This window comes from Pseudoliparis swirei, chromosome 2 (assembly GCF_029220125.1).
Source record: "Pseudoliparis swirei isolate HS2019 ecotype Mariana Trench chromosome 2, NWPU_hadal_v1, whole genome shotgun sequence".
NCBI lineage: Eukaryota > Metazoa > Chordata > Actinopteri > Perciformes > Liparidae > Pseudoliparis > Pseudoliparis swirei.
In genome coordinates, this window is record NC_079389.1 from 7,495,804 (window position 1) to 7,507,856 (window position 12,053).

Here is a 12,053-nt window from a genome sequence, read left to right on the forward strand (position 1 = left end):
ATTGAAGGTGCTCACTCGTGTAATTTACTTACTCCTAAATTAGTTTTCTAAACCTTTAAGTATGTATCTTTTTTTCTCATTTTACAGCACATGATTGTATCTTGTCTTTAATTTTATTTATGGATTATGCTTTTTGCATGCAAAACATACAATTTTCCAAAACACGATAAGCCATGACTGTGATGAATAACAATCAAGTATAATTGGTAAATCCGTGAGAATCACTTTAAGTCTTTTTTTGTTCACCTACACACTTGCAGACTTTTTTTTTACGGACATAAATGTGACATTATTTCCATAGAGGCATTCCATCCGACTTCTTCCAGGAATCCGCTCACTAATCCCGTTGAGTGCAGTGAACCTCACACAGCCTGTTGTGTGGAAGACTCGGTGGTCACACATGAGTTTGCTCACGAGGCCATGTTTATGTCCGTCTGTGAGCAGACATTTTTATCTGAGACTTAAACGGCATTTTGGACTTGGACACTGATTCTAAATCTGACACGTTTTCAGTAAGATATTAACCTAAAAGAGCATTGAATGTGATTTCCTTTTAACATTTAAATTCACACAGATTCACATTTTTTATTTTGTTATCATGAAAAAGCTCAATTGTTATTTTCATGCATTTACAGTGAATTAATATACTGATATATATGTAGGCAGGCAAACTGGCTATATGGAAATATTTGGCACATATGGTGGATGTATTAAGAACAGCTTCATCATTTAAGAATATTCTCGACAAAATATGATAGCAGGGGAGGAATCAGAATGGGACACATTTCCAAATGTTTATGTATGACTTAATCTTGCCTCAGTTAAGATGTATTTAACTAATCAATGTATAGCTTTCATTTCGACAGTAAAGTTCTTTGGAAAGCGCTTCATAACTTCCTCTTCAGTGAAGTGGAATACAGACTCCCCAACGTTTTACTTAAGCTAGCAGCGGTCACATGACAGGCCAGCGGAATGCATCAGGAGTGTGAAGTCAAGGAGATAAGGCATCAGGAGTTTCTCACATGCTCCCAAACAAAGGATGCTTTAATAAAACTATTGCTGAATCCTATTATTTTATAAAGGGCAGTGAGAAAAAAACCATATGTTCCTCTTCTGAAGAAAACACATGACCAGGTGGTTATCGTTTTAATCACAAGTGCAACCTTAAGGGTGCTCATGAGTGGGTGTGAAATGATCGATTTGACCTTTGTGGCATTTAAAAAACAAACAAAATAGTTTTCCCGTCTAAAAAGGCAATTAATTTAATTTTTAAAACAAAAATAATACAAAGAAAATACAAAAGATAAAAAAGAAGAAATTATTTAGAAATTTATAAAAACTGCCTCCACCTCTCTCAACTCAGTTTAATATATCTAATATTCTATAGTTTCACACCTGTATTGATAAGACTTTTGTACACATGAACTATATATTTATGTATCCTTATCAAAAGGAAGTATGAAGAACAGCACCATCCATTCTTTGAATAACTGACGCAGTTCGAGTCAGTTTCCCACCAATCATTAACGGAGGAATGTTCTGCCTTTAGCACATTGTAGCTGCTCAGACTCTTTCAAAGAAACTCAATGTTGAGTTCTTCAAGGACCACACCGGCATTTTCGTCTCTTTTATTAGTTCAAATTTACACATATTTCCATAACTTCTAACCATCTCTAAGGGCACCACGTCGTTGTTTAATGTTCATTATGTATTACTAAATGTATACTTTGAAAAAAAGCACTATAATTTGCTACAATGAGCAACACATTTCCAATATGTTCTTAAAACCTTGTTTTTATAAACCAAACTTGTGTAGTTATTTATGATTTAATTCTGTGAATTACACAGACAGTATCAAACATTCACAAGATTGACTCAAGAATATACAGCAATTTAAAAATACTTAACTACAAGTAACAAATATGCATTGAAATCCTACTAAAAACGTAGTGCTGTATTATGAGCCAACTATGATAAAGCATCAAAAGTAAAATGTAAAAGGTTCTCTATGACTGATATATCATCATATGTGACACTATGAGATTGCTCACGTGATGCATCCGTGCGAAAAGCATTTACAGTTGCATAGTTTAGTCAAGTGGTTTCCCACGAGCCTCCTCATGAGGGTCACACAACACACAATGCAGGCTAAGATCTGGGGTGAAAAGTTTGATAAATGAAACACAAAAATGAGAATAGACCCACTAAAATAACCTGAAACCTGTACCTTCTGGCTGGATTACAGTGAATAATCGCTTCTATTTCAAATGTGATATCCTTAAATTGTGTTTGTTCACACATCAATACATAGTTATGTTGTATTTGTGCACACGCGGCTTTACAGTCTGCTCAGTTTGAGGTTACTCATGTTCCTGTTTCTCATTTGTGGTAATACATTCGGCACAATCTTATAAGTTGGTACAAAGTTTCCATAAAACTGTTTAGCCCTTTCAGGCAGTTCCTTGGTATTCATCCAGATTTGAGTGCAGCTCACAGCTCTGCTGTCAGGTGATGATCACAAGACCGAAGACTTAATCCTCCTCGGCTCTACAAAAGCAAGAACATAAATTAGAGGCTTTCTTAATGTGCATGTAACCTACTGGAACACAACATGATTTGGCTTTAAGTGTTGTTTCCACAGATGTTAAAACTATCGCTGAATCTAATCTGAAGATACACAGCAGGGGACCATAGCAGACTGAGATTCCACACTCTTCTGGGGGAACTAATCGGCCGTATTTTTGCTGAAGGTTGATTTGTCACCACTAACTGGAGGAAACAAACAGGTGACATAGGATGCACGCTCTGGGTTTTGGTCTTCTTCTTCTGAGCCTCTGGCCTGAGCCTGCAGAGGCTCAGTTCCCCCGAGTGTGCTGCACAGTGGAGGGGATCGTGTCCAAGCAGTGCTGCCCCGCTCTGGGCTCAGATTCTGCCAATGTGTGCGGCTCTCTGTCCGCCAGAGGAAGCTGCTCGGCTGTCAGAGTCGACAGCAAACCCTGGGGAGGACCGTACAGATTGAGAAATGTTGACGACAGAGAGAAGTGGCCGACTAAATTCTTCAATCAGACTTGCAGATGTACTGGTGAGTCATGTGCAATTGTATTTAAACATTTCACTGTTTCATGCTAAACCTGATTTAAAAGGGTCAACATGAATCAACATGATTTGATACGTTAAGAGTGGTTTCTGTGTTTCAGGTAACTTTGCAGGATATGACTGTGGGCAGTGCAAATTTGGCTGGACCGGACCCAACTGTGACCAGAGGAAAGCCCCTGTGGAGCGGAAAAACATCCACTCGCTGACCCCCGAAGAGCTGCAGGAGTTCCTCAATGTCCTGGAACTGTCTAAGACCACCACCCAGCCAGACTACGTCATTGCCACCCAGCATTGGCTGGGAATACTGGGACCGAATGGAACTGAGCCCCAGTTTGTCAACATTTCCATCTACGACTTCTTTGTCTGGCAACATTACTATTCTGTCCGGGACACTCTTCTGGGTAATTTAGCACCTTTAGTCTCTTTTCTTGACTGGAAAAAAAGGTAACTTGGTAGTTCATGTCATTGACTTTATTAAGAACATGATAGGAATATCAGGTGAACAAAAATATTAGGAATGTGTGTAATTTTATCAAAACTAGCTCTGGTAACTGTGTAGCACTATTCAAGATTGCTCCAGGCATTTCAAAAATAACATTTGTTCATATCAGATGTAGACCTAATCCATAATATTTTTGATCACATACATTTGAAGTATATTCAGATTTATAATGGTATAGTTAAAACATTTGAAAATGATGATCTATGTTGATCTTATTTGAAAAAGTAGGCCTAGTTGCCGTTTTATCAACATTATTAAAAGGAATAACAGTTTAAAATCTTTAAAAATATATTTTTCCAGATTTTGGTTTCCAAAAAAACATAAATTTAAGAAGGACAGCAAATTGTGTTGAGCTTTTTTGGACTGTTACTTTAATGATTGAAGTCATTTGCAAGAAAATCTAAAGTAATTTGTTAACTCATAAACAAATAAAATAGTATTTATATGTATTTGACATATATGAGTGTGCAATTTCCTTCCCTTTAGGCCCCGGTCGTCCGTTCAGAGCCATTGATTTCTCTCACAAAGGACCAGCATTTATCACCTGGCACAGGTATCACCTCCTCAGCTTGGAAAGAGAGTTACAGGTATGTGTATTCTCCTGAAAACATGTTCCTAAACTAATTGATTTTTGGCATGAATGCAAGGGATCAGAAATAGCAGGGTATATATTTTTTCATTATTGAGCCAAGCATTTGGGAATATACAAGATTATTGTTGCTTGTGTGACAATGTACATTTCCCAGTTGGGGTGCTCAGCTTTTCATAATATTATCAGTTATATCTTTTTTTTTTAAATCATAAACTGCAATTATTAGTCATAAGAATAGCGTGAAGCTTATGTCCGGACCACAGCTACATAAAAACGTGCTATATTTCCTCCAATATTTAACCATACAGTTTATCAATTGATAAGATCTGGGTGAATGCATTCTGAAAAGCAAAAAGTTCTTGCATCAATGGTTGAAGGAAATCACTCTGCTCAAAGAAGCAGGTAACCCTCCAAAAATAAACATACTGTCCATTAAAATGTATTCATGAATGAATGTGGAAGATTTATCAGATGCAAAAAATTGGTCCAAAATAAAAAAAATGGCAGTGAGAGATAGGAAATCTTCGGGAGGAGAAGAGGATATCTAGATTTGCTCCTAGATCCAAACTGAGGAAGTCACAGTTCCAGTGGAGCAATGAGGGTTTGTATATTGGCCGTCTGAATTCCATGTTGATGAACCAAAACAAACAGATATAAAAAAAGGCAGCTAATATCAATACAATTTGTCCATTCCCTGCAGAGATTGACTGGTAACGAGAACTTTGGGATCCCATACTGGAACTTTGCCACGGGGAAAAAGGACTGTGATGTTTGTACTGACTCTCTGCTGGGGGGCCGGAACCCAGACAACCCGTCCCTCATCAGCAACCAGTCCAGGTTCTCCAGATGGGGGGTGGTATGTGACAGGTTAGCACCAAACACTAAAGGGGAAACATAATAACTACTGGTTGGATTATGATATAATTGAAACTGTTGAGCTAATTAATGCATGTTTCTTTTGGTGGATGATTTCATTTATTTCCAGTTTGGACGAGTACAATCGCCTGGTCACTCTTTGTAATGGCACCAGTGAGGGATCCATTCAGAGAGGGGTAATGGGGGGAAGTAACGTGTCTCTGCCCACCATGACCGACGTGAGACGCTGCCTTGGAATCAGAAACTTCGACAGCCCTCCATACTATACCAACTCCACCTTTAGTTTCAGGTAAAACGCCAATATCATAGTATGAAACGTACACTTCCTGTTTATTTGAAAAACTACTGTTTAAGAGACTTTTTGACCAACAGGAATGCTCTTGAGGGTTATGAACAACCAGATGGAGAACTGGACGAATCAGTCAGTAACCTTCACAACCTCGTCCACTCCATGCTCAATGGAACCAGCGCTTTGTCTCACTCTGCAGCCAACGACCCCATCTTCCTGGTCAGAGTCAGATTTAATGTTCTAGCCTCAGTTAACACGGTAGAGCTGCCGTTGGTCAAATTCCTGTGTTTTTTACGGCTGTTTATCCCGCAGGTGCTCCATGCTTTCACCGATGCCATTTTTGACGAGTGGATGAGAAGGTTCGTTCCTTCCAACACCACTTTCCCAGATGAGATGGCCCCCATTGGTCACAACAGGGACTACAACATGGTTCCCTTCTTCCCTCCGATCACCAACGAGGAGATTTATGTTTCGTCTGAGCAGTTGGGATACTCGTATGCCCTTGCCCTAGATGGTGAGCAAGCGCTAAAATAATTAGTTTATAGTTATAGTTAGATATTTTGGGAAATACTTTTCACTTTCTTAGAGTTAGATGAGGAGATCGACTCCACTGTCATATTTGTCTGGTAACCATGAGGCTATCTTAGCTTAGCATAAAGACTGTGAACAGGGAAACAGTTAGCCTGGCTCTACAAAAAGTAACAAAAGCATCCTCACAGCACCTCTAAAGTTAACCAATTAGCACATTTATGACACCGTTATCTTTGTTTAATTCAAACATCTAAAACTATTCCTTTAAACTAATTGATACCCATCTGACCTCAAATAGGACGACAAGGGTATGAGGCTGTCTGAAGTTTGTTGAGCTCTCGAGTGCCAAACAGAAAAGTACATTTTGGCTGAGAAAGTAGAGCAGAAACACGTCTTATGAAAGTTATTATAGTTTTAGCTAGAATACATGCTTGATAATGGTACGACCGCTATTGTTGGGTGGTTCAGCATTTTAAATTTGCCATCAGCGGCAGTTTCTGTTGCAAACCAGTGAGGGCTGTTACATTTGATAAGTTTTAGTTAATCGCTGAGCAATGTTGATTTGTTTATGACAATTTATAGTCCCAAATTAAATCCCCATTTTAAACATCTTATTTTAACAAAAGTGACTGATATTTTCATTTATTTTTTGCTGGAAAGTATCTCTGACTATCTCCACCTGTGCTTCATCTTTACAGACGCGGATGATGGAGGGTCTCCTGTGTTTTTGCTGGGCTCCACTATGGGGGGAGTCTTCATTGGTCTCCTGGCGCTTGCCCTTATCTTTGTGCTCTACCTGCGTCAACGGAGAAACAGAGGCTTTGAACCTCTGATAAAAGCAGACTTCACAAATAGAAAGTACACAGAGGAAGCCTAGATGTTCTATGTTGTTCTGGAAAGCGCTTCAATACCAACCTGAGAGAAATGAAGCAGCACATCTCCAATATTGTGTATGCCCCAGTGTGATGATAATAATAATAATAATAATAATAAAAATGCATTACATTTTAATAGCGCTTTTCAAAGTACTCAAAGACGCTAACGCAAGAGACAAATATGAACCCTATCTCGGGACAACTTTTTAGATATCATATAAAACACTTCCATTGAATCATGTAATATCCATTGAAACATATTATTAAAAATGTCCCAAGACCAATCAAAATGAATGTATACTTCTTTCTTTTTTTTTGCATTTTCTTTTGTTATATTAAATGCACATTTTACTACACAAATATACAATACATACAGTATATATTGGAATGTTTTAATAAATATTTATTCTCAATAACAGTAACAAAACACAAATGCAATCATCTTAATTGCACTGGAAAACAATAAGGCATATTTGCTGAACTAGTTCTTCGCTTTTCTTCATTTGAAATTAGATTCAAACGCCAAACAAACAAAAATGTGACTTTGTACTGAAATGCATCGATTGTAAAAATAAATAAAATTGATTGACAGATATTTTTCAGATAACTCGTCTCTCCAGACATCAATTTTTTATATTTTATTGCAAAAATATTACGATTAAAAGATACAAAACATAAAAAGGGCATCCAGTAAGATCAATATTCATAATAAAGAATCCTTTTAAATGACACCTTTGACATATTTGCTCGATATTTTTTGTTCGTGCAATGAAAATGCAAACGCCAACTTAAATGCAATAAAGAAACGCTCAACAAGTATTCGCTGATATACTGCGCAGGGCATCACACTGGTTCACTCCTTGGATATGTAAGCTTAGCTGGCCTGTTGTTATGGAGCTGACGGGCTCTCAGAGAACAGTGGACGTTCATACAGGCTGGTTTTGCCCGCCCCCCCCTCAGCAGTGCCAAGCCTCTCACATTCTCTGTAAGTACGCTCTACTGAGGAGCTTCACTGAAGCATTCAGGCCTGTCCGGTCTCCACAGATTCTCATTTCACAGGTGACTGTGGTCGGCTTCCAGTCTGTCTGTGCTGCCGACACAACCTTTCAAGCTTCACAGATACATCTAGAGGCCCTTTCTTTGCATTTCCTGTCACCACTTTGTGCTGTTAGCAACTTCCTGTTTTTATAATTTCCCCACACTTTAAATACCTGTGGTAATACATTTACAGAAATAGCAACAGTTAACTTTTTATTCCTGCCGGACAGTATTCCAGTTTTGTAGCATTTTAAACACCACAGTGAATTATAATAGCTATATCATCCACACTTTGATAGCAGTTTTAGGATAAGCTTTGCATATTTAATCACGCATGCAAAAGTGCCACTTTCTTTGTTCCTGTATGCAAATCAAGAATTACTGAAACTTAAAATAGGTGTTTTTAATTTGTGGCTATATTGATAGAACATTCTGAGGATGCAGAACAAAACATTGTAGGCTCCAATTACTGAAAATGAATAAAAAAATTGGAGCAATGGTGATTCGGTATTGAAATGGTGTGCTTTCATTCTAAAATGTCCGTTTACACATTTATAGACCACGGTCATGATTTTCAATTACCGTGCCTTTATAAAGCTTATTAATGTCATCGGAGTATGTTTTACATATCTTTTATAAATGGTTCATTCGATTAACTCTTTTCTGAGGGGCTTTGCTTGCAGATCAATAGTTCTGGTAAGTCGTTAGATAGTGGGTGACTAACCCTAACCCATTGGAGACATGAACCTGTATTGATAATAACATAAAATAAATATATTATCAATGAATGAAAACATATATATTAGTGAGGATTATATTTTGTTTAGCCCTCTCAGACATTAATTACACTCCAATACATTCACCCCACAGCACCATAGAACCATGCATCACTATGATGGCGTTACTGCATATTGGTGATACCGTCTCTGTTTGTCAATAATTGCTCCACATTAATTATGTCCACTCCTGAAGCCAAGCTTGAGAAACCAGCATGATATGAGAATACCGTGCAGATAATACATCTGTTGCAAAGCAAATGATGATATAAAAGTAAATCGTATCCCTTTAAAAAAAAAAGATGAGTTTTAGCACATGGCAGCTGTTGAACACGGCAGGCTTAACCTAACATAACATCTTGTCAAATGTCACGGTTGAGCTTACTGAAGAATAAAATATGAAACGACATGATTTAGTGGTTGCATCTGCTCCAAAAATCAATAATTGGCACATGATTTAATGACAATGGAACAAGGATTCAATCCAAAAAAAGGTTGAAATCACATGTTCCCAAATTGTACGTCATTATCCCTTGTATTGGTTTCGAAATGTAATGTCAACAACAATGTACATCAAACAACCACATTCTTAAAAATGTTCAACAAACAAACAATTTTGGCATAAAAAAAACAATCTAAGTGCGTGTTATATTTTTCCACATGGAGACCTACATTAATACCTGCCATATGTGCAAGAAATCTCTGAAGCAGAGTTTATTGGGTTGGCATCAGTGTTAGGTGGTGAAGTGATGTCATAACATGTCAGGCCCAAAGATGGCACTGCACGATCTTTGGGAAAGTGGGAAATTACGATGTATGACTGCTCTTTTTCAGTCCTCCAGCCTCCAGACTGGCAGCCTGAATACTGTCTGCTTGAATGTAGCTCCAATCTGCCTGAATCAAAAAAAAACTGCACACAAAAAAGCAAAAAACAAAAACAACTCAGCATAGTTGTTCAGCCGGTTCCGCCAACATTATCTCCATTGTCGGTGGAGGGCCAGGGCTGAGAGGGCCAACATGGTTGGCAGGGATAGAGAGGCTGCAGAGAGCGGGGCGGCGTCGTCCACAGGCCCGCTCCGGTCGGCTTCCACCACCGGGGCCTCGGCGGCGGCAACGTCCACGTCTGTCGGGCAGACCTCTGTGCAGCCGCTGCCGCTGCCCGAGCCGCTACCTTCATCACCTGCAACAACAAACACAAGCCAAACCGAGCACATCACAATACAACCAGATTTTAGAATCATGTACTCTTCTTTAAAGCTACACGATGCAACTTTTTTTCCATTTCTAGTTAAGGTGAACACACAGGTAGATGAAATACAGTTAATGGAGGGGCAACAAGAAAATAAATAGCATAAACAATGGCAGTTTGTATCTGTTTTGGATCCTTTTCCTGTGGATGAATGGGCTCTTTTGGAGTGGGTTTAAATGAAGGAGAATAGCACACACCCAATACGCTGCTTCCAGGTTTTCACATACCTTGATGACCTGGTGGCATTTAGTTTGTCTACACACCGCCTGTGTTACTCATTTGCTCCTTCAGTGGCTCCTGCGGCTTCACTGATGTTGATTACCTCCCCTTCAAGGTAGTATTTCAAAGTAGACAGCTTATCAAGATGAGTGACATGTTTGATAATGAACTTGACCATAGAGGGTGGGGAGATCAAGACTAAAAAGACATTTTCCTCCTCAGGACAAAAAGTAGCATGTGTCACATGTGTGTGTGTGTGTGTGTGTGTGTGTGTGTGTGTGTGTGTGTGTGTGTTTGTGTGTGTGGTACATGACAATTTGCTTACTTGAGTCTTGAAAGTAGATATCATTGCCGTTGTAGGCGTTTTTCAACTTGTTGGTCATCACCCTCAGAGCCATGATCTGCTGGCGGATGAGTGTGTCCGGGCGGGTGATGTCCACGACCACCTCAGGATTATTCACCTGGTGGGTCAGTCCATCCTTTTGAACTTCAGGGAAGTACCTTCAGGTTACAAATACAACAAATCAAATACATGTCTTGTTTTTGAAAGCTTGTTAAAAGGACATGGACTCTCGGGAGGGCTCATTAGGGAATGATAAAGAACATTAGACACAAATATTTTGTTATTTTTAAGCTACGAGTCTAATTCATATACAGCACTTGAGAATCGTCCTCTGACGTAATAACAGTGTTTGATGAAAATTTTTCCCCAATCACACCTAATTATTGTGAAATATTTTATATTATATGTGAGATATTTCCACCGGGGAAACATGTCAGCTGCCTGCATTCCTGTCTGATCCATAAGCAGCAGGCCCTCATGTGATGGTCTCACACTACAGCATTAGTCTCCCCTAAGCCCAGGTCACTCTGGGGACTACACACCTCTGACGACTCAGCGCCTTAGTTCACATTTGATGTTTTCTTTTTGGTCACAGAAAATGGCAGCAGCTTCCACATGCAAAAGCGACGTACAAGGTACATTATCAGCTTCAAGGGGTTATTCAAAGAATGTAAAATATGAATGCCGATCATAAATCACACATGGTATGAATAAAAGTAGCACAAATCAATTAACTGTGACCTCAGCTGTCGCTTAAGGGCATTTTGAGCCCTCATGCAAATGTTTTCCTTGAAAATGAAAATCAGATTATCAGGGACGCAGCATGCTGGCTGCCCATGTTTAAGAAGAATGAACACACTATTCCATAACACAGACAAAATGTAAAAATAAAAAAGAGCAAATTATACTGTTTAGTAAACTACATTGTAATCAGAATGATTAACTCTTGTATTTAAGAGACCACTTCCTTTTGTTTAGTTGACAAACAAAAGTAAAAGTATGCCAAGCTTTTGCACGGTTGAGTTTTAATTGGGGGAAAGTAAGTAATCTGGTCCTTAATTCTAGGATCAGACTGATTAAGACCAGTCGAGTTGAACAGACTTTGGACTTCTAAGTAACCTTTTGTATTAGTCTTTGTTAGCCCCCGGGCCCTGGTGCACCCACCTGCCCTTGGTGTGTCCATTCCAGCACTCGTCATCACTGGCATTTCCAGCGGTCACTCTGTCCTCCACACACAGGGCCTCAGGCAGGTTGGACCAAAATTTCTTTGACAGCTTCAGTTTCTCTTTTATGTCAACCACCTAAGCAAAGACAGGGTTTGTTGGTTGTTACATGGGAGGGGAGGGGGGGGGGGACCCTGTACAAGCAAATCAAGTCCAAGTTCCAATAGTTGCAGCCTTAAGAGTCAAAGCTGAAAAATGATACACATATATGAAGAAATCTAAGAAAAAGACAGATTTATTTGACATTTGTACACAATTTGTTTAATTATGCATTATTTCTCAAGAGTAAAAAAACAGAGTGTGACCAATGCTTTTTTTCTTTTAAATGTTGATGAAACACTTTCATTCCTTTATGCTGTAGCCCTCAAAGTATTACAACCATCTTATATATATGACAAATGGTAAACAAGTCTTTTCAAGCTCTCCGCCACTCATGATACATCT

At 38.9% G+C, this 12,053-nt stretch overlaps 2 protein-coding genes across 2 annotated transcripts in view; one reads left to right on the forward strand and one right to left on the reverse strand.

The window, feature by feature from the left end:
• The first annotated feature begins 2,602 nt into the window (after positions 1 to 2,602).
• On the forward strand, positions 2,603 to 8,302 carry dct (dopachrome tautomerase). Its single transcript, XM_056432483.1, has 8 exons — positions 2,603 to 3,082; positions 3,198 to 3,497; positions 4,085 to 4,185; positions 4,891 to 5,057; positions 5,176 to 5,355; positions 5,439 to 5,574; positions 5,668 to 5,869; positions 6,585 to 8,302. The coding sequence occupies exons 1-8, from the start codon at positions 2,797 to 2,799 to the stop codon at positions 6,761 to 6,763; spliced, it is 1,551 nt and encodes a 516-aa protein (XP_056288458.1). The 5' UTR covers positions 2,603 to 2,796; the 3' UTR covers positions 6,764 to 8,302.
• gpc6b (glypican 6b) overlaps positions 7,138 to 12,053 on the reverse strand; it is a 74,111-nt gene continuing 69,195 nt past the window's right edge. The window contains exons 7-9 of the mRNA XM_056432472.1: positions 11,551 to 11,687; positions 10,369 to 10,544; positions 7,138 to 9,755 (exon numbers count right to left, since the gene is read on the reverse strand). Of these exons, the coding sequence (XP_056288447.1) occupies positions 9,550 to 9,755; positions 10,369 to 10,544; positions 11,551 to 11,687 (519 nt within the window). The 3' untranslated portion in view covers positions 7,138 to 9,549. The remainder of the gene's footprint in view (positions 9,756 to 10,368; positions 10,545 to 11,550; positions 11,688 to 12,053) is intronic.